Source organism: Lytechinus variegatus, chromosome 17 (genome assembly GCF_018143015.1).
Source record: "Lytechinus variegatus isolate NC3 chromosome 17, Lvar_3.0, whole genome shotgun sequence".
NCBI classification, from domain to species: domain Eukaryota; kingdom Metazoa; phylum Echinodermata; class Echinoidea; order Temnopleuroida; family Toxopneustidae; genus Lytechinus; species Lytechinus variegatus.
The window spans coordinates 3969761-3994272 of record NC_054756.1 but is presented as its reverse complement, the minus strand read 5'-3'; the positions used below and the strand labels follow the sequence as shown (position 1 = coordinate 3994272).

The window sequence follows — 24512 nt, the reverse complement described above, 5'->3', positions numbered from 1 at the left end:
TGCACAGACACATTTATTAAATTGATAAAGATTACTCAATTCAGACTGCTGCCTCTATTCTGTCAGTTTACTGTATTTTGGAGCAATATCACTTGTGACATAATATATCGTATATACAAACGAAAATAAATGTTTACTCGTCCGTTTTTCAAGAGACTTTGGGGTGTCTGTCAATTCATAATCTTGGGATTGTTTCAACATGTTCAATGTAAACATATTTATTCATTTTGATACACACACCACCGGTATATTGACTTTGGGGCTAAAGCCCATGGTTGCACACATTTGTTTTATTGCTGTATACACACCCTCCGGGGTTGCCACACAATTTAATATAGTGGCGACCCCTGCAACCTTCTAAACGTCGATATGTAATAGAAATGCAATTTTGTTGAATGTTTTGCTGGTCAGTTAATTTATTAAGTGTATTTTTGAAAAATGAAAAAAGGTTGTAGAAACCAATAAATGAAATTAAATATCTAGGCTCACCTCCCAAACCACACCAGGCGGCAATCTCGGAGGGCACAATATATATATATATTTTTTTTTTTGGGGGGGGGTCACCCAATGACATTTTTTTTAGATACCCAACCTTTTCATGAGTAACGCCTCTTGGGAGGACATCTACACCCATACACGTACGTATGATAATTCAACAATCCCTCCGTTGCTGCATTCATCGTGAGAGGGAGACAATCCAATTTCTCCCGAACGACTGAATGTCAATACCCCCATCCACGGCGAGTCATAACCAGTTTAGAATTAGAATTTTAAAAATGTGACGAGATTACTGTGTTCACACTTCCCACTTGACATTAAACTTATTCACCATTCACTGCAAAAGCAAAGGTATTAAATAGGGGACTGCAGAAGAAGGGGGGGGGGGGGTTCGTCCTCAACCTTATCAAGAAGCCGAGTGTACACAAACGTGAAAATGACCACCAGATTGTGATATTTTGCATGGTCACACCCCGCCCCCCCCCCTACACACACTAAACAAGGGATCTGTGGGAGCGCTTTTGGACGGCACCAAGCTTAAAACATTGAAGGCCTGATGGTCACACCGCCCGAGTGTCGTTGGAGCGGTAGGGAGAGAGTGTCGAATTTCGCTCACAAAATTGTGGAAAATCGAAAACAAAAATCCAAAACAAAATAAAAACAATCAAAATCGAAAATGGTGAACGGTAGGAGCGAGCGGTGATGATTTTTTCTCTCCGCTGCACGACCGCTCCAACAACGCTCGGGCGGTGTGACCAAGCCTTTAACTTTTAAAGCCGTGGTGCTATGTACATTATTCTGAATGTCGTTGGGGTCGTTATGTTAATGAAATGAGCAATCCTTTCGATTATTCTATCTATTCAAAATAATTATTTGCAATTTATGTTGTTTATTTCGATGGATGTCATCTATGTTACTTATGTATTGTGTTTTTTTAACAATCTCACGATATAAACAAACAATAAACAAACTCATTGGTCATGTTTGTGCGGTTTATTTCCAATCCGTCTAAATTCGTCCAATTGCCAACTCGTCTACTATCATTTTGGTCTATTGTCAGTTCGTTCACTCACCACATGGTCTATTTTTATAATTTAGTCTCATGACGTTCCGTCTAATCACCAATTTGTCCAGTAGCCATTTAGTACATATACCATGTGGTCTAATTAAACTAAAATGTTAATGGTGCAAAATGAATGAAAAGAAAATGGGTATTAGACCAACTGGTTATTCGAAGAAATGATAATAGGCAAAATGGTGATTAGACGAAGTGATGATTGGATCAAATGGTTATTGGACCAACTGGTTATTAGATGAATGTTGATAGAAGGCATTAGACTAAATAAATTTAGACCATGCGGTGATTGGACGAATTGGAAATTTACCATTGGTGCGACTGCTGTATTTAGTACAAGTAGTTTTGTGTTATAATTTCCACCTGAATCCGGGGGGGGGGGGGCACTTACATTGACGAGTGGATACCATGCGCGACCAAAAAAAAAACACGTAAAAAGGATGTCTTTTTCACGATAGGGCACGTTACGTACGTAACGTGATGAGGGTGTCAAAAACACAAAAATAATGAAAAAGGGGTATCTATTTCGCAAGGAAAATTACGTGTTTAGGGTCGAATTTGCGGGGATGATAAAACAAAATTAAAATGTTTTATAAAGGATGTCCTTTTTGCCCCAACACTTCGTGTTTAGAGTCCGATTTGCGCGAGGTGTAGAAGGTGGGGTCGTACTAAACCAAACTACTGTAAAGCCGACGACCGAAGGACCCGTAACAATAAAATATTCCTGTAGGCCTACTTGTTTAGGGGTTCATTTCAGGGAACATTTGCCAACAGTATCACTTTGTTTCCAATACTTGTTAAGGGTAGGGTTTCACACGCCAATACTTTTTAAGGGGTGCATTTTCAGAATATGGAAATTACGTGTTTAGGGTGCTTTCGAGACCCCATGGTCGCGCATGGTATCCACTCGTGAATGGAAGTGGCCCCCCGGGACCTGAATCCATAAAAAAAAACTTTGAAAAGCTGCTGTGCACAGTCTCTTATTTCGCATATTTCGATTAAATTAAATTCACGTTTACTTTATTTTCCCCATTCAAATCAGCTCATATTTACTGTGGCGTTCATGAGCAATCAATGGCGTCAATCAGAAGATGCATATTTGGTTTTAGTTCAGTAATAATGTTCATCAGCTTATTTTAGTAAAAGTGGGTTTCATTTTGAAAATACATTTCTGAGAATTGTTCCTCACAAGAGGGCTTAATTAAGGCTCAATGACAGAATACTGTACATGTCGCAAACATGAAATGACTTGGCTTTATATTCACAAAGACTTCTGTTTTGTATCGTTTTCTATTTGTGCACCAGACTGTCCTATGCTCCATCGGAGCGAACGAAAGGCTATTCAATTTTATCCTTACAAAAATCTGAATCTGAATAGATACGTATTGACCCGTGTATTGACCATTGACGAATAGGCGAGCATTATATTGATAATAGTCTCCACAATCAAACCAAAACTGACTGGAGGTACTGAGATTCATTTAGCTTTTATGATACGAATACATTGATTAATGGAAGCTTAGAACTGAGACTAGGTGACGGATGATAGAGGGGGGTGCCATTTCCCCAATTTTTTAGTGTTTCCCAAATTTGTTGGGCCTGTTGATGTTGGATGCGGGAGAGATGAATCCAAAATATCTGCAGAAAAAGATATCGCATCTACGTAATAAGATAAGGTTAATTTAAATCCAGAAAAATAGGCCTATCTATAAAAAAATAAAATAAAAAAGAAATTTAAAACAATCAGTACTTTTGATTTTAAAGTTGAGGTATAGTCGGCAAACATGCATGGGGAGGGGTGACACCAATTACATAAGATATCATTGGCGGCGGAAGCAAAAAATTTTTAGGAGGGGACAACCAAAAAATTTTTGACAAGCAAAAAAAAAAAGGTTCTCAACCCAAAAATTATAGGGGGACGTAGGAAAATAAACTGACAAGCAAAAAAAAAAAAAGGGTCATCAACAACAAATTTAGGGGGGGGGACCGTCCCCTCCTCCTCAAATTTAGGTGGGGACACGTCCCCCCCCCCCCCCCCGCTTCCGCCGCCTATGCAAGATATTAATGTAACAACACTTTCAACCTAGATTAGGAATTTTTTATCTGGCAGAAAGAAAGAGAGGGTGGATGGGGGCAAGTGGGGAAGGGGGCAGGGGTCTCGATTATCATTATTCTGACTAATAAACTAGGAGCTGTTTATTACTCCCATAATAAACTCTGTCTGGTCTACCTAATACCAATCAGGAAATCATTCCCTACTCAACACACCGATCTGAACAGATCATCCAACCAAACAAAAAGAGACAGATATATGGTATAAGGGCTTGGAAATTTAAACTAAGCGAACCCGAGCAGGACACGGCAGGACAATTGCAGTCTATGGCAGATTCTATATAGGTACATCTTGTCTGTCTACAATGTTTTTTCGTCGATTTCCAACCTATTGGAGATATACTTTATATCCATACCGGGGTAATTACAGGAAAACACTATAAGGTAAGCAAAGTACATATATTATTCTATAACCATATAACTCTTAAAAGTTAAGCAATGACATAATGCTTGTGATACTAAAAATGATATGGTGTTCTGCAAGTTAGTAGAGGTATCCGAAAACCATTAAGAAATTGGCAATTGGTACCTTGAAAATGATTCGTGACCAGTGCAGCGTAACTCTGGATACGTACATGTTTTCTTACATCGCACAAAATATCAGTTATATTCAAAGATTGAGTTGCCACGTTTTGCCGAGTATGTAGTCTGAATTACAGCAATGGGCCTTACCCTATGGTATGACCTGAAAAAACCTACTAATAGTAGCTCCGTGGTCTGAACATATTTTTCTCGGGAATTCTGCTGGTATAATTTGATGTCAATGTGACAAGGATATGATTCCCTCCTATACAAACTGACATTAATTTTGAAAACCTGTATACTTCTTCACAGAGAATCGGACAATTTTCCCCATATGATCATGGTGATTTCATTGGGTTCAACAACAAGCCGATATATTTCGACAGACGTCAAATCGGAGATTCTTTCTTTCAAGTCTATAACGACAGTGGTCAATAATAAACCTTTAATTTTAATAATATACAACTATACAGTTGATGGCATGCACTGGCGTAATGAGGAAATATGTGGGATCATTTCCAAAAAGTTGCGAGCGAGAATTAGGTCCTCTTAAAAATGAGGAACGCAATTACTGATAGATTTTGACGCAATATTCAAGAAACTGTATTATATGAGCCCTTTCCCCTTCCCTTTCTTCTTTCTCTTTTTCTTTTTTTTTCGTTGAATATTTTAGTCTCTCCCCATTTTAGGGGGAGGGGGGGGGGGGTAAGTTCCCCGAGACCCCATACATTTTGCACCCTTTTAACTGGTATTGGAATAAATCATTAGAAATGCAAATCAGGAACGTCTCGTCTCACGTTTCCAGTCTAGAAAATAATGTCGGTCACCGCAATTTACAGTATATGAATAGAAGAAGAACAAGTAATCTCTCAGCTTTGCAGATCATGATCTACTCAATCGGAGTGGACTTGACAGAATAAATAATATATATCAACAGTGAAAGTGATGTAAATAGAATCTTACATGGCGACGGTAACGACCAAAAGTATTTTTATCATCAACGTTTTTACCCAAATACTTTTAAATCAATAACAGTATCATTTTGAAAAATATTCAATGTGGAGTTTATGTTTCATAGATCACGCGCCAAGTTGAATATTGCATTCTTTTGATGAACTTTCAACTCTTCAAGTATGAGACGAGAAGGTCCCTAACCTTGTCTTGTAATCATGCCATTGTGACATTGAGAGTCGTGAGGGAAGAATGTTGTCCGTTACCATGGCAACCAATATAGAACGGGCGAGATAGAGCGTTATAAAAACGACATCGCTCTCCAGTTATTTTCTTTCGAGACTCAGGACTGAGGAAATAAATTCACAATTCAAAATTATAAATGTTCCAAATTCTAAATATTCGGGGAGTATCCTTCCAAAGTGTTGATATATTGGGAAGGGTTCGTATCAACTATAAACGTTTGTTTTGCTTTTATAGTTTTTGGAAGAACTTACGTATTGGGATGGAGAAGGGCGCGGTGGGTTATGACATTAAATATATTTTTCTGCAGATGAAATCTCACCTACATTTTCGTTTGCTGCTATCACCAAGTTCCAAGGCCTCAACTCAATAGAATTAAATCTAAAAATTTGTTAGTATTGTATCACTATCTTATTTCTCTATCCAATTTATCCGCGGACTATCCGTTTTCCTGAACATGGCTTCCCAGAGAGGACATTGATGATTCATTAACAAACTAGAAAGGGATATTATCATTAACACTGTCACTTAATGTCAGGCTTTATGTCAGGAAGTCTTGTATAATACAGGTTACAGAGGGTCAATACTATGGAAGCAGGAGACCGTCAAAAACACGGATATACGTCGTGTCGTAATTCAATTTACTACACGACGTAAATAATTACGTAGTGTAGCAATTCGAATTACTACACGACGTAAATAATTACGTAGTGTAGTAATTCGAATTACTACACGACGTAATTCCGAATTACTGCCCAACGATTTAATGTCATGACGTTAAATGAATTAGTGTCGCTACATCAAATAATTAAGGTCGTGTAGTAATTCGAATTACTACACGACGTAAATAATTACGTAGTGTAGTAATTCCAATTACTACACTACCTAAATAATTACGTCGTGTAGTAAATAATTACTACACGACGTAATTCCGAATTACTGCTCAACGATTTAACGTCATGACGTTAAATGAATTAGTGTAGTGACGTTAAATCAACCAATGAGACCGTTCGTTATATGAGCGCAATGCGAAGAGCTGAGACTATACAGAGTATTGTACAGGAACGTACCGGCAGGAAGTTAGTTGGATGTTCGACATTTGATATTCAAACTGTGAAGTTGGTTTGATATTCAGGTTCGATATTCAAACGCCTGTGAAGCTGGACCAATATTGCCACGGACCCGATCCGCATAGTACTGCCCCCCCCCCAATTAATGTTCTACAACCGAGAACAATAGGAAATGATAAAAGGAAATAAAGGGTTAGGGTTAGGGTTAGAAAGAAAGATGAAAGATACGTTATTTTATGCATACCATGTCAAAATCAATCTCAAAGTTAAAGGTGTTTTTTTTTTCTCGCTGGCTCGAGACTTATTACGAAGCAAATTTTTGCTGCATGCGCCATTGTGTGCCCCCTCTTTTTGTTCTTATCACGCATTGAGCTTCGCCCTAATGCTCGGGGCACAATCATAAAACATCCTGTTCATACATGAATATGACCCCTCCGTTCTCCCTTCTCTTTCTCTCCCGTTCCCCCTCCTTTTCTTTCCAATCTCCCCCTTTCGCTTCTCTCTCTCCTATTATGTATTCTCTCTTTCCTTGTTTTTTTTTACTCTATCCACTGGCGGCACCAAGAGATTAGTCAGGAACGTGGTTCCCAGTGGCGTACCGTGGGTCACGGCATGGGGGGGGGGGCACCAGCAAAATTTTGAGTCACCTAGTGAGCCCCCGAAGCGCGCTCAGTTGCTAGGTATGCTGACCTAATAGAGACATTTTAAGGACAGTGTCATTAAACGGATATGTATGTCACTGTTCACATAATGCGAGCGCGAAGTGCGAGCTGAAAATTTTTGATATTCAGACCTAAAAAGGGACATTATAAGCAAATTTTTGTAATCATGATAAGTACCTGTCTCGCTAAACAAACAATGCGAGCGCGAAGCGCGAGCAGAAATTTTCGTATATATTGACCCCAAACGGACATTTAAGGACTATATTTTAGGAATCTATTAAGAGTATATATATCTCACCATAATATTCAAATGCGAGTGCCAAGCGCTTGCTGATTTTATTAAAATTATATGCATCCAAACACATAAAGCATATGTAGTCATTGTGATCATTATTTACATGTGCATCTCACTAATCAATTATTGCGAGCGCGAAGCGCGAGCTGAAAAATTAGGAAATTCACACCTGAACAGGTGCATTCTAAGGCTTGTTTGTAGGAATTCACGTAGACCATGCGTATTTCACTAACCAAATGATGCGAGCGCAAGCTGAAATTTTGATATTCAGATCAGAAAAAGGGACATTTTTATGGACTGATTTTAGGAAATCATGAAGAGCAGACATATCTCACCAATCCACTAATGCGAAAGTAAGCACGGACGGGAAATGTTTATATTAAGACCTTAAAATGATATGTCACTACATAAAACAATAATAATTCGAAGTGCGAGGAAATATATTTGGTGCATGTTGACTTGAAAACGGGAGGTTTTAGTACAACAGGATTCTATATCTCATTAAACAGGCAATGCGAATATAAGGAACAATGAAGACATAGGCCCTGAGCAAATTATGTTTCATAAAGTTATATATTTTTTATTGTTATGTAATATAACATAACATAATTATAATATAATATAATAAACAATAATTTCTTCCTTCCCATTACGTTTCTTTCATTTTCTCCCTCTTTTTCTCTTTTTCCCCGTTTTTTTTTTGGCCAGCCGATTGGGGGGCACGTGCCCCCCATGCCCCCCGTAGTTACGCCACTGGTGGTTCCCCATGCTTGAAATATTCCGTTTTGTTAATTTTAGCCCCCCGTTAATGTGCATGCGCCGGGTAACCGAGTCAAGTTCTACAAGTTAGGGTAGGTGGTTACCCCGGATAGACCGTCGGGATATTCCTGGGGGCCCCTTGGAAAAAAAATGTCCTCATACTTGGGCACACCAGTGTTGTTATGGTTGCCCGAGACGTGCTGCACCTGTAAAACCCCTTAGCTTTCAAAACCCCTGAATATATTTGAATATCGAATGTTGGTCCAGCTTCACAGGCGTTTGAATATCGAACCTGAATATCAAACCAACTTCACAGTTTGAATATCAAATGTCGAACATCCAACTAACTTCCTGCCGGTACGTTCCTGTACAATACTCTGTAGTCTCAGCTCTTCGCATTGCGCTCATATAACGAACGGTCTCATTGGTTGATTTAACGTGCACCGGGTCAAACTAGTGTTTATATGGTTGCCCGAGTCGATTTCTACAAGTTAAGATACGTGTTACCCCGGCTAGGCCGTCGGGGTATCCCTGGGGGCCCCTCGAAAAAAAATGTCCTCATACTTGGGCACACCAGTGTTGTTATGGTTGCCCGAGACGTGCTGCACCTGTAAAACCCCTTAGCTTTCAAAACCCCTGAATATATTTGAATATCGAATGTTGGTCCAGCTTCACAGGCGTTTGAATATCGAACCTGAATATCAAACCAACTTCACAGTTTGAATATCAAATGTCGAACATCCAACTAACTTCCTGCCGGTACGTTCCTGTACAATACTCTGTAGTCTCAGCTCTTCGCATTGCGCTCATATAACGAACGGTCTCATTGGTTGATTTAACGTCACTACACTAATTCATTTAACGTCATGACGTTAAATCGTTGAGCAGTAATTCGGAATTACGTCGTGTAGTAATTATTTACTACACGACGTAATTATTTAGGTAGTGTAGTAATTGGAATTACTACACTACGTAATTATTTACGTCGTGTAGTAATTCGAATTACTACACGACCTTAATTAATTGATGTAGCGACACTAATTCATTTAACGTCATGACATTAAATCGTTGGGCAGTAATTCGGAATTACGTCGTGCAGTAATTCGAATTACTACACTACGTAATTATTTACGTCGTGTAGTAATTCGAATTGCTACACTACGTAATTATTTACGTCGTGTAGTAAATTGAATTACGACACGACGTATATCCGTGTTTTTGACGGTCTCCGGCTTCCATACAATACCGCTCATTTCTTTTAAATCTCTTTCCATAATCAATGACAATTTTCAAGCTAGCACGATAAGTTTCTACTGATACTGATACAAGGTCGGACATATTTTCTTGAAATTGCAGTTCGTGACAATTATTAACTTATTAACTTAATTATTAAACACCCATAGGAGGAATGCCAAAAAATGTTTACAAATTATTAACTTCAACTCGAACCATAGACATATCCAATTATCTCTGCACCACGCGCAGTGAACAACTATATTTCATCTTTTCAAAATACTAACATATTACTTTCTTGTTTTGCCTGATGGACTTAATTAATCACGTGGGAAGCCTACATTGTCGATTTTGAATCGTATTCTACAGATACAGATATGATGTGACTTCATTACATAACATTTGAATTTCCGAATTGTATTGGAAACTTTTTGAGAAATCTAGATATAGTAACCACGATTTTTACTAAATAGATCAATAATTCTTGTTTGTAAATTGGATACACTTTCAATTCAATTCAATTCAAATTTATTTTCATTCTTCAAAATGATACAAATAAGTACAAGATAGATTGATTCAATTTGAATAAACAATAGCATGAACAAAATTCAATATTGGAAAAAAAATACATATTTGAAATTAATTTAAATATAAATTAACATACATGTCAAGTCAAATCAATACAATCAATATCATTAAATATAATTAAATCAATGCAATTATATATCATAAGAAGAATGGAGGGGTCCACTGAAAAGCAAAGCTTGTATAATGTGGACCCCTCAAAAATAGATACAAGGAATATAGAAATATACGTAAAGTACTATGAAGATAACGAAAAGGCAAATAATGATAGTAAATAACACGGAACAACACAACACAGGAACATGAGGTGGACAATAGGACGATGAAAACTGCCTAGAATATAGAAAGAAAAACTTTAGTTGAAGCCTGAGTTCGATTTTGCACTGGCATGTCCATTCAATCCTAATTCTTTGTTTAATATGAAATAAAAGCTGAAATTTGAAATTCTATATTACGGGTATGGCAACGCAACGCTTTTATATCAGTCACTGTATATTGATGGTGTGTATTATTCGAATAATTGAACAAGAATGACAGTTGCTGGTTGGTCGATGATATTGTTTTATAACTGAAACATTGCTAAGACATAAAATTTAATGCCAGTTATATTTACAGAAGCCGGAAATAGTTGTATTTCACTTTGCACCTCATAATTCACATACTGACTTCTGCAGAATGTTGGCTATACTGAATTGTTCTTTGAAATTTGTAACCATATTCGTAGAATGATCTAAACACACTGCTTTCGCAGGGCTGAACGTCTAATGTTGGTTTTTACGAGTTATAATTTCACAGTACATTTTGCTGCCAGTATGTGTGAAAAAATATAACAACGTAAACTATTAAGGGAGTTTTAATTGTTTTAGCTTGGAAATATATTGTTCAACCAACAGATTATATAAGGTTTTCCGACTTTTGAACGAGTATGATTTGTATTGCAAAACTCAATGAAAACTTTAAAAGAATATTTCAACCATAGAGCTTTTGCATATGTTTCAACTGTTTGTGTGTTCAATTCTCTTTGCAGATTCTCTCCGGAAGGACAAGCATAATGGTCATTACGTAATCAACATCAACTATCTGATGCGGATGAATTGTTCGAACGATGCAACTACCATGAAATAAGAGTCGTAATGATAGACACCTAAAAACATGCGTCTCATTTTTAATTCAGTAAAGAAAATGATTCTGCGATGACGTCATAAAGGTGTGTTGGAACGTGATAATGAGCCCGTCCATGTGATAGCGTCATCGGCCCTGGAATCACCAAACGCCCGACATGCCCGAGGGGCTAAACATTCAAGATATTTTAGCTTTGTGATAGTTGGGTCGACACCATCAATGCTGCATTGTCTACAGATAGAAAAAGATAGCATTTCTGTGTCGTCCTAAGGCATAGAAGAGAAAAGGTTGTCCTTAAATATACGACCATCGGCTTCTGTGAAAAGACACGAATAAATTCTGGCGTTCGACCTCGGGAAGTTCTGAAGATATTGACGACGGAGTTGTGCGCCCTTCTGTTTCGTCGTGTCGTCTGCTGGCAGATTTAACTTCTTCTGAAGACAAAACTACGCACGGGCAATGTAACCCAGCCGTATCTACACTTTTATCAAGGTTTGGTTGTACAATATTGATTGTTCGGCTTTGACTGGCGCACCCCACACATGAGGCAGACAGTTTGAGGAGAATAGAGTACAAACAAAGTGTTAGGAAAATGACAATGTAGGACATAAGTCGATAATTCTCATGATAGCATTCGCGTCAACTGATAAGACACATTGCTCTTCGATGATCTCCGATATATCATCGGATAATGTACTACAGCTGAAATTATTTCTGGAAGCTAGTGTTCACTTTCATGGCATCATTTGATACGTATGGGGCCGTGGCACGGACCTGATGACTGTTCGGTGTTTTTAAGATTCACTTATGGCGTTTACGTTTGACGATTTGCTCCTTTCTGCCATCTTGATTGGAGATGTCGCGACGGGAAAGTCTTCCATTGTAACTCGATGTTCTGGCGAGAACTTTGATGATAAGCCCATCGTCACAACAGGTATGTTAGGCTATATCTAACGCATTATAATCAGCCAGGGGGGCGGGCCCGGGGAACACCACTTTTTTTTTACGAACAACACCATCACCACCAGACACAGCCAGGGGCGTCGATCCATTTTTCAGATTGGGGGGGCAAAATCATGAATCAATTTTCCAAAGGCGCTCGATCACACCCACACACATATGCCTATATATATGTGTACATATATATATATGTATATATATACACACACACACCATGCACACACACACACACACACAGACATATATATATATATATATATATATATATATATATATACATATATATATATATATATATATACATATATATATCACCAGCAGATTAATGCGAGCGCGAAGCGTGAGCTGAAAATTTGATATTTCGATCTGAAAAAAAATTGAGTTTAATGGACGTTTTTAATAGAGAACAAGATATATATATCCAACAAAAGATTATTGCAAATCGAAGTGGGAGTTCTTTTGAGGTTTAGAACTGAAAACGGGACCATATTCACCTATTTAATCATGGAAAGTATGGGTTTTTGTTACAAAAATGATGCGAGCGCGAAGCGCGAGCTGAAATTTTTTGATATTCCAATCTGAAAAGTGGACATTTTGAGCACGATTTTAGACGAAGAACGAGTTGTGAATCTCAATCTCGCTTGCTGATTTCTGTGTAACAGTACAATCTTATTTTATTTTTAGCACATGCAGAATTATTGGGGGGGCAAAATGATATGTTTGCCCCCCCAATATTTTCATTGGTGGGGCGATCGCCCCCCCTGCCCCCCCATAATCGACGCCTCTGGACACAGCACATATTCACCAAGTCATTATCATTATCATCGTCATCATCGTCGTCATCATCATTATCGTCATCATCATCATCACCATCATCGTCATCACCACCATCATCATCATCGCCATCTTCCCCACCTCCACCACCACCTTCATCATCATCATCACCACCATCATCACCATCCTCGTCATCATCACCATCATCGTCAGTATTATCACCTCCACCACTATCATCATCATCATGCAATAATTTGATTTCAAACGTCGTCGCTTCCTGATTATCGTGATCAAGCCCCGTATCAAGCCCATCTTTCTTCGGTTGGTCATCTACTCGCCATTATGAGATGGTAACCTAACTTCCATTCGCATCTTCTCCTCATAATCCGTCAACATCATATCTGATTCTCCCAAGTTTACTTTTTTACAACCTTTCTATCTGGCTACGAAAGGAAATAATAATATTTATATATGTTTTAATCATTTTAGAGATACTGGCAGATTATCATCTTCACCATCATCAACAGCATCGAAATCACCGTCATTATCATCATCATCAAAGAATTAACGCCACATCCAATATCCTTATTTGATATTTATTTCATAATTACATATGTATTCAGATTGTACTAAAGAACTGTCATAATAAACACCAGATACCAACAATTACGAAATCGTAAAGGTTACAGTACATATTAACGCCTTCTTAAAGATTATTGCGTTATTATAATTCAAACTCACGACACCCATGGGGGGGGGGCATTTTCATGGTTTTGATTTTAAATCCGATTGCATAAGCTCAATCCATATACTACCATGAAGCTCATTTCGCAAAGTCACCAAAAATCGATATTTGTAAAACCTCTTTTATGTTTCTCCATTCGAGAGCTTAATGTTGGATCACTGCGTGAATGTATTCAGATCTCATTCTCACGATTAAACTAATCAAGCGTATAGTATTCTCTTCATTCATTAAACATAATGGCTTTCACGGTCTGTTATATAATAAGAATGAACGCCATTCGCCATGTATTACGTTTATTTGAAGAGACCGACCTCTGTTGTAAAATTGTGTAAAGCTGTCATTATGTTAAAGTAGTAAAACTGCATACAAACCAGTCACGATAATACTACTGCGTTCAACCAAAGTCATACAATTTTTATAAACCCACCCTTATCTACATATTGCCATTTTTACTAAATGTGCAGTGATAGATGATTTTTTTTCTTTCCATTACTAGAAGTTTAATCACATATAGATGCTACAAGTTTGAATAATGCCAGAAAATTATACACGTATATATCAAAAATAATTCTAATGCTCAGATGTTAGTATTGGATGTGATCATAATTATAGCACAGCATATCTTGATTTACATTAACTTTTCACATAATTTAGCCAACTTGTATAATACAGTAATATGACCTTGGGAAAGTCCAATTGTATAACGCATAAATATTGGTTACACTAAACTTTAATGTACATGTGTAGATAAGAATAGAATTACGCCATGCATTTATACGTCATACTGTTTTTCTATTTGGATTCGCATATTCCTTTATTCAAGTGGTCGTCCTTTTGTTTGTTCATCTAGCCTGAGGAATTTTCTATAAACTCTGTTTGTTTGGTCGCCCTTTGGAACCAAAGACCATCATAATTAAAATATGAAAATTTCTAACAGAGTGATATCCGACATGCTGGGAGTGAAACAACCTATATATTTTTTGCCAGCATTGTATTAGCGGTTGAACAATTATGAGGGACAGTCCATGCCCGTGTCAAAATTTTGCTCCTTGTGATTGAAATGAACTCAAACATAACAACATGGGGTGTTTTTTCTTTATATTATAGCGCTATCCATAAACACCGGGGTATAAAACAGCCTTGAATAGTTTTCTCATACTTTCCAAAGGTGAGGCATACGAGAGTGGACAATTTAAATGCCCTTGACACCATGATTATAAAGACATGAATTTACCCCGTCCAAGATATGCAGACAGTGTTTCCACAGCTCCAAAATAAATTTCCCGAAAATGAATCCCAAATTTCCTGAAATTCATAAATATTTCTTGCACTTTTCAAGTTTGATTTGAAACGAAAATCGGGCAATAATACATGCGAGTGTAAATTTGGTCCAGGTGGCCAAAATCTGGGAATTTAGCATTTTTTTTTGTTCCCGCCCTCTTAAAAAAAAAGGAAGAACATTACAAAATGCGAGGGCGGAGCGCGAGCGGAAAATTTTGAGCTACGTATGGAGGTAAAAAATTATGTAATTATAACATGAATATTAAGTTGCTATGTTTAATTGTTGTATAATTGTAATTTTCGGATTTCCTGAGATTTCCTGGAATTTTTCTGGAAAAAGTCAAAATTTCCTGAAATTTCCAGAATTTCGGGAAGAATGGAAACACTGTATGCAGATGACAATCAAGGGTAAAAAAAAGAAAAAGAAAAAAACCCGGCACCCTTTCTTGAATTGTTTATCTCCCAAATCGTTTTCACATCCCCACAATTTTCCTCCGATATTTGTTTACATTATTCTTTTAAGGCTACAGGTGGGAACTAATTGCTCTTAATCACATGTACATGTATTATCGTGTTATTCATAATAATCATGACGTCAGAATGATTTTATCTTAAAGGTGTGGATTTTAGCATAGCCAAGCTGACGTTAGGAGAGGCTACCAAAGTCCGCCTACAACTGTGGGATACCACCGGCCAAGAGAGGTACCACGCCATCACCACCCAGTACTACCGGAGGGCCATGGGCGTGGTCCTAGTCTATGATGTCACTAGGAAAGATTCGTTCGAACATTTGAAGGAGGTGTGGATTCCCATGGCGATAGAGGTAATAATTTACACCGCTATTCCCCAAAATAAATAAGAATTCATACATACATAAAATAAATGAATGAATGAATAAATAAATAAATAAATAAAAGAATAAATGAATAAATGAATAAATGAATAAATGAATAAATGAATGAATAAATAAATGAATAAATAATAAATAAATGAATAAATATAATAGGAATAATATAAAATGAACGGGGAAAACATTTCTCTCATTCAGTGTTTCATAGTCACATTTTACGCATGAAAATGACCCGTCCTTTTTCCTTCACGCCCCATGAGAGAGTGTTGAATAAATAAAGAAAAAAATAACAAGGTAAAAAGAACAATCTCTTACAATTTCATTTGAGTTGGAATCTTTCTTTAACAACAAAAAAAATAGAAATTTACTCTTGTGATATACAGTACAAATTTGAAGTGATGGTACGGATAACACGGAGAAAGCTGCTCCATATAAGAAATAATGCATTTGCTCTGTTATGTGAACATGAACGACTATTGAATCGTATTTTTCGGTAAAAATCTGAATATTGCCCACGATTTCTCAATTTCATCATTGAAAATGAACTACAGTTCATTTTCATGCCTTATGCCATGTCAACACCCGAAGAAATTATCAATTTACAGGTCATGCTAATTGTTTCTATCTAATGTTATAGTGACGCAGTAAAGATAACATACTTCCTTCGCTTGTTTGAATTACCACATACTTCCTAGATAGTTGTGTTTGAACGAGATAAATGCAGCATTGTGCTTGACATTCTACCCCCTACCTCGTACGCTGGTTGCCGGGGTCGGGTAGGATAGGGTGGGTACAGAGAGGAATATCATGGAGAGAACAACTCTTAGTTTAACCATCATGCGAATTAAAAAAAATAGTTGTCCGCCCTAACGAATGACTTGACTTCTTGAAATAATATATCACCATGACGATGAGGCTTTATATCGTACCCATTCCCCTCTAATGCCAAAATCTGTGATATGCCACCATTTTTTTTTGCTTTCATATCATGAAAATATACATCATGTTATGGGTCGTTTTTATACAGTCACGTAGACATGGTGGAAAAACTTTGAATGTCAACACGTATCCTGCATTCCACGTGACAATAAACATATTAACCATTGGACCTCAGGTGCAAATATCAAATGGTTTGGATGAAAGAGAACGGTGTACTCAGACCTTTTTAAGGGACCAATTAGTTTAAGTTTATTTCGTTGGTACAGATATGTATCTTTTCCGCTCTATACCAAATTGGATGGTTGCAGAGATTATTCGATACCAACTCTCTGACAATTGTAAAATTAATATCCAAAATTAGTAGGAAAATAGAAGTGGGTTTGGCGATCGTCAATGATAATTATCTGCCGAGGATGAAATCATATGAATAATGGTGGAGTCGATGAAATCCTAGCTATTCTCATGCAACTGAGAAGAGAAATTTTCAATATAGAGAGCATTATCATCTCATCTGCTAGCCATGTCCTTTACCCCCCCCCCTCCCCCAAAAAAGGACATGAACAGACTTGCGATATCCCAGTTCATCTCTCTCCGTTTTCCTTCAAAGTACTATTGTTGGTCATAAGGCATTTAGAAATAAATACCCTTTTTACACACGCTAAAATTTCCTTAACCCCGTACTATAGGTGGGGCTAAATTGCCATTTAGCCCCACCTATAGTACGGGGTTAAGCTTAGCCCACTTTCTTTTTACACAGCATTTTTGCAAAGCGGGCTAACCCCACCTTTAGTACGGGATTATTTGGCCAAGCAGGGTTATCCCAGCAATTGCGGTGCTAAGAGCGATAGTACGGGGTTAAGACACTGAACTGAAAATTTCTAGTTCTGTGGGTGTAAAACGAAAATGGGCTAAGGGAAAGTGGGGCTAAGCAATAGCCAATCACATAAGTCGAAATTGCATGTTATTCACGCTCTGTATATGGCAAAATTATCAATATTCATGAACTGTGGGGTTGTCCGGGGTTAAGGCGTTAACCCCGGCTAAGCAGATAGTATGGGGTTAAGAAAGACAATGTGAATAAAAAAAAAATAGTATGGAGTTAAGCATAGTCCGGGGTTAAGGTTAGTATTGGGTTAACGAAATGCAATGTGAAAAGCATATGCCTTTTGAAAAACTATCACTCCTTTGTTTTAACATTGTTGATCTTGAAAATGACAACGAGATTATTTACTATCCTTTATGCATTATTGTAATGAATTGTGCCACCATGACATGGGTCCCGTTTCATAAGGACTTGTTGAATTAACGAATGCACAACTTTTATAACAAATCTACCATCAGCCAATCAGATGAAAGGATTTCAGTAGCTTTTAACTGATACTATAAATTTGCTATTGTAGCAAGTTTTATGAAATGGATCACTGTTGACCAGAAATGAGGAACGTCTAGAAGAAAATATTTGCAACATTTAATCTTCAATTTGGGGGGGGTGGGTAGTGATTTTTCACTCTTTTCATTTTTTTTCTATTAAGTTTTGTGTATATTTTGTATATTTGTTTTATATGCATGTATTTATGTTTTTAAGGACCCCATGGAAGAATAGTGGTATCTTATTGATACCGCTGAAATGGGCCATCCTCCATCTGTATGTTATGTTAAATAGATCATGAATATATTTTATCTTTTTATATGGAAATAAATACAAACAAAAACATTTTACTTGCTGCATTCGATCACGTAATTATCCGATTGCTATAATACTCTTGATTCACTTATATAGGACAATTCCATACTAACAAAAAGTTCATTTTTTAGATAAAAATCCAACAAGCATAACACTGGACATTTCATAAAAATCGGATGAAAAATAAGAAATTTATGACATTTTAAAGTTTCGATTAATTTCACAGAACATTTATATGCACATCCTGATCAGTATGCAAATGAGGAGACTGATGACGTCATCCACTCGCTATATCTTTTGCATGAAATATTGTCATTTTCTCCTCATTGTCAAGTGAAACAACAATAAATTCCCCTTGAACATGTGAAATAAGGATTGTTTAATTGTATAACTATATGGTTTAGTCAAGTTGGTCCTTATCTAATCGTCAAATCTGTAAGAAATGAAATATTGTATTAATTCAAACAATACAAAACAAAAGAAAAAAGAGAATGAGGGACATCATCGACTGTCTAATGTACATGTCACTGAGTGGTGCATATCACTGTTTTGTGAAGAATAAGCGAAACTTTAAAATGTCATCACTTAAAAAAAAATCATATCCGATTTTGATGAAATTTTCAACGTTATGTTTGATTTTTTTTCTATTTTAAAATCAACATTTTTCTGGGGTGGCATTGACCTTTAATGCAATGTTAATGCTGTAACTTTTCTCTCTTTAGAATGCTGACCCGGAAGCCGTTTGGATGTTACTAGGAAACAAAGTTGACCTTGCTGATTGGCGTGAAGTCAGCATAGAAACTGGACATGAGGTAAGCATCCCTGTCCTAAACCACCACCATGTTCACCCCTCACCCCCCCCCCCCTGGTACAGGCAACGCCTCCATAAACTGTGATTGTGTAATGCATCGGAACGGGAGGAGCGATGGGGGAGGGGGCGGCAAATATAACATTCATAACAAAGTGATCGCACCAGCAATCTGCATAGTCATATAGGTCTACTACAGTGCCTAAGTTACCCCCTTTTCTGCATTCAACATATAACTTTGTTAAAACAATTTTCTGTACATGTTATCAAAGCGAATCTGATTTCAATTATGAAACAGCGAAAAATAAAATTCTAGAAAACCGATAAACTACACAGTAAAACCGCCGTTTTTGTCTCACATGCGAAGCAGAGTGAGACTATAGGCGCCGCTTTTCCGACGGCGGCGGCGGCGGCGGCGTCAACATCAAATCTTAACCTGAGGTTAAGTTTTTGAAATGACATCATAACTTAGAAAGTATATGGACCTAGTTAATGAAACTTGGCCATAAGGTTAATCAAGTATTACTGAACATCCTATTAGAGTTTCATATCACATGACCAAGGTCAAAGGTCATTTAGGGTCAATGAACTTAGACCATGTTGGAGGAATCAACATCGAAATCTTAACCTGAGGTTAAGTTTTTGAAATGTCATCATAACTTAGAAAATATATGGACCTAGTTCATGAAACTTGGACATAAGGTTAATCAAGTATCACTGCATGAGTTTCACGTCACATGACCAAGGTCAAAGGTCATTTAGGGTCAATGAACTTTGGCCGAATTGGGGATATCTGTTGAATTCCCATCATAACTTTGAAAGTTTATGGATCTGATTCATGAAACTTGGACATAATAGTAATCAAGCATCACTGAAAATTTTGTGCAAGTTTGAGGTCTCATGATTAAGGTCAAAGGTCATTTAGGGTCAATGAACTTTGGCCGAATCGGGGGTATCTGTTGAATTACCATCATAACTTTGAAAGTTTATTGGTCTAGTTCATTAAACTTGGACATTAGAGTAATCAAGTATCACTGAATATCCTGTGCGCGTTTCAGGTCACATGACCAAGGTCAAAGGTCAATGAACTTTGGCCGAATTGGGTGTATCTGTTGAATTACCATCATAACTTTGAAAGTTTATGGATCTGATTCATGAAACTTGTACATAAGAGTAATCAAGTATCACTGAACATCCTGTTCGAGTTTCAGGTCACATGATCAAGGTCAAAGGTCATGTAAGGTCAATGAACTTTGGCCATGTTGGGGTTTTTTGTTGAATAACCATCATATCTCTGTAAGTTTATTGGTCTAGTTCATAAAAAGTGGACATAAGAGTAACCATGTATCACTGAACATCTCGTGCGAGTTAGAGTAGTATTCAAAGTGAGCACTGCTGCTATATTGAACCGCGTGATGCAGGTGAGACGGCCAGAGGCATTCCACTTGTTAATTTTTTACAATACTATATATACTACATGAACTCAACAATAGTTGTTTAGATGAAAATGCTTAATTCGTTGACGATTAAATTAATTTAAAAAATGCACTTTGTTGTTTAAGATTCTAAATACTTGCAAAAACTATTAAACAACTTCTGCATAGTAAATAACAGCGTTATTTAAAGGACAAGTACACCCCAATGAAAACTTGATTTGAATAAAAAGAGAAAAATTCAACAAGCGTAACACTGAAAATTTCATCAAATCGGATGTAAAATAAGTTATGGCATTTTAAAGTTTCGCTTCATTTCACAAAACAGTTATATGCACATCTCGTTCGGTATGCAAATGAGGAACTGATGACATCACTCACTCACTCTTTCTGTTGTATTTTATTACATGAAATATTTTTATTTTCTCGTCATTGTCATGTGAAATTAAGTTTCATTCCTCCCTGAACACGTAGAATTCCATTATTTTAACATTTTGTGCTTCAGGCAAGGAGGTCCTAATCGTCAAATTCTTAAAAATTTGAATATTTTATAATAAAAAACAATAAAAACAAAAGAAATAGTGAGTGAGTGACATCACCGACTCTCTCATTTGGATGTAACTGGCTCGTTCATATAACTATTTTGTTAAAAATAAGCGAAACTTTGAAATGTCATAACTTTCTTATTTTACATCCGATTTTGATGAAATTTTCAGCATTGTGCTTGTCTGATTTTTCCCTATTGATTCAAATCAACATTTTTCCGAGGTGGACGTGACCTTTAAAAATGTTTAACATCGTTTTTACCGAGGATACTTTACTTTTCAAGCGTTGTCTGAAAACAACGTAGATGGGGTGATATAAGAATGGAGGAATAAAAAATATTGACCTTAAACTTACCGCAACACTCACCGCCAATCCCAATTTTCTGCAGAAATTTCTTGCAAAACCATGAACGCAAGTAAGATTATCAAACTCATTAAACATTATTTAGTAAATTCCTATAGCTTGAAAGAACATAGTGTCCAACAATCTGTTCGCAGTGTGGAACGCCATCTTAATTTTTTTCTTTACAATATTGAATTGGAACCTTTTTGACAATATGAATCACATATTCACATAGGCCACTCAGTGAACGCACTGTAAACAATCATATTGTCGAGGTGTCCACAATGTGAAACTATCTTTACACAGTAAAAAAAAATCATACAACGCTGTTTACTATATGAACCTTACAGTAATTGTTTAAACAGTTGAAACAAGTGTTTAAATCTTAAAAGTTTAATTTTCAATATCCAATCTTCAATTGATTAAACATAATTGTTTAAACGGTTAAACAAATACTGTAAAGTTCATACAGTAAACAGCGTTGTATAAAATCTTAAACAGCGTTTTTACTGTGTACACTGTTAAATTTGAGTATTATTTTGTAATTGGTCCCGTCGTTCTCTCCTCTTCTTGTTGACATCATTCATAATCCTAACACTATTTTAATGTCTGTATCTATATTAACAGGGATTTTTGCTCTGTGACCAACGGCAGATTCAGTAACACAGTAAATGTATTGAAAATGACCGTCAAATGACAATGAACAGTTGAGAGGGCTTAGTCGAAAATTACTGAACCCCAAAACAAGAGCAGTTGCGTCCTAAGTTTCGGAGCTGACGAAACATTGCAAATGCGTCGTTTGTGCAGAGTCAAGGTCTATAACTGTTGTTTTGATTAGTAAATTTTAGACAAAGACTTCTTGGTTATTCTTTGTCATAAAGGGCTCTTGACAATACATTTCCTCTCTTCGTGAATCCCCCGCCCGTCTCTCAGCAAAAACTCCCTATTGCCCGAGGGTTAACGCAATTATGCTTTTATGTTTCTCTGTAGCTTGCTGTGTGCCTCGGATGTCCTTATCTTGAAGTCAGCGCTCGAGAGAATCATCTTGTCTTTGACGCGTTCCGTATTCTTGCCAACCAAATCCTGAAATATACGGTAAATCTATAATTCATTTAAACCACTTCAGTGTGTTCAATGTACAATAATAGCAAAATGTAGCTGATGGCCAATGTTTTTTTTTTTTATGACCTGGGTCCCGTACAAAGCTTAGCAATGATCGTAGAACATTTTCATACGATCGATTGCATTGACTACAATGTACAATCAATCGTGAAAATCAAACGTACGATTAATCGCTAAATTTTGTGTTACGGGACCCAGGAAGGTCTATTTGACATCATAATTCACTTGCCTTTATGGTTTACAAGTCATGTAAATCACCCTGGCATTTAAATACGGGGGGGGGGACTAGAATGCTTTACCAATGACGATTTTGACATCGAATGGGTAGATGGGCCCTGTCAGCTTAGCAACATTTTCACAAAGAAAGGTATTAACTTTGTTACAAATTGTGTTGTTAGTGAACGAAATTAATTGATAGTCCCCAACAGAAATGGATGACTAGTTACCCTTCACTCGTAATCAATTTGGATATCTGATCTTTGATATCTCTAATGATGATCCATCTATCTAATTTCATATTCATTCCATTATTTCTTTTCAGTACCCTAAGCTGAATCCATGCGTTAGCCCCAACGCAAAGACCATCAAACTGAAAAAGGAACATGACAAGCCAAGCTGTTGTAGATGATAAAACAATCACCATCGATTCTCAACGTTGATCGGAGAAGATGTCGAAAATCAAACATGAATGGGTAAACAGTCGGTTCATCGGTCGTCGTCTTGAATTGATAGTCGAACCCGCCGCCGTCGTCGACGTCGGATGTCATATACAGCACGATGTCATTCTATACGGGCTATTCGAACGGCAACACAATCACTTTCGACAGTTTTCATGGTTTCGATGTCACTCTTTCTCTGATGGCATATGCGTCCAAGACTATCAGGGGACTTTGAGAGAAGCATGAGGGCTAGTTGTCGGGATCAACCCAAGCGAAAGCAAATCATTTAACAATAACCGTCATCTTAACTTGTGCCATTGAGGACGGTTTTACAGCTACGTTCTGAAAGGACCAATAGCGAGTTTTCGTAACGCCACGAAGAACAAATTCAAGGGTACAGTAGATTTATTGAAAAATGAAAGTTAAATTACAATGAACAACAGTACTGAGATGTCTTCGTCAAAATTGACGAACGGAAACAGCATATCGTCGTAAGCGGTAAGTTTCCTACCTGACGAAAAATTGCAAATTTATCGTTTGACCAGACTCCAGGACGAAACTGCTGTTTTGATTCACAAATTTTTGACGAAGACTTCTTGGTTGGTCTTTGTCACGAAGGGCATTCGACAATACATTTTCTACGTTCTTGAAAGCGTTCGGCGTCGCGAAGCGAAAATTCCATACTGTTGCAGAGCATGAGGTGCTGCTGAACTTAATTACGAGCTTTCTCAAAATGGCAGAATGTAGTTGGTATAGTTGACTTCAAAAGCAAGGTGACGACTTACCAAAACTGTTTATTCACGGACACGCTGGCGTGTCGCATCATATCATGGATTTAACGAATATCATAACTGTATATTATACATCATGTATATATAGAGATATATTAAATCTTAAAAGATGAGGTTAAAATCATTAACATGATTAACGTCACGAATATACTGTTTGTACACAGTAAAAACGCTGTTTAAGATTTTGTACAACGCTGTTTACTATAATTATGAACCTTACAGTATTTGTTTAACCGTTCAAACAATCATGTTTAATTTATTCAAGATAAGATATTGAAAATCAAACATTGTTGCTTAAGATTTAAACACCTGTTTAAACTGTTTAAGCAATTACCGTAAGGTTCATATAGTAAACAGCGTTGTATATTTGTTTTTACTTTGTAATGGAATCAGAAAATGATATACCATGGAGCTAATAACACAGTAGTAGTTCCAGAGAGACACCAAGTAT

At 37.0% G+C, this 24512-nt stretch overlaps 1 protein-coding gene across 1 annotated transcript; it reads left to right on the top strand.

Annotated features, from left to right (window-relative positions):
* The first annotated feature begins 3769 nt into the window (after positions 1-3769).
* On the top strand, positions 3770-23680 carry LOC121430885 (ras-related protein Rab-13-like). The gene is made up of 6 exons (XM_041628310.1): positions 3770-4069; positions 11033-12061; positions 15505-15710; positions 19083-19172; positions 22480-22584; positions 23153-23680. Exons 2-6 carry the CDS (start codon positions 11935-11937, stop codon positions 23237-23239), a joined length of 615 nt encoding a protein of 204 aa, XP_041484244.1. The 5' UTR covers positions 3770-4069; positions 11033-11934; the 3' UTR covers positions 23240-23680.
* The last annotated feature ends 832 nt before the right edge of the window (positions 23681-24512 follow it).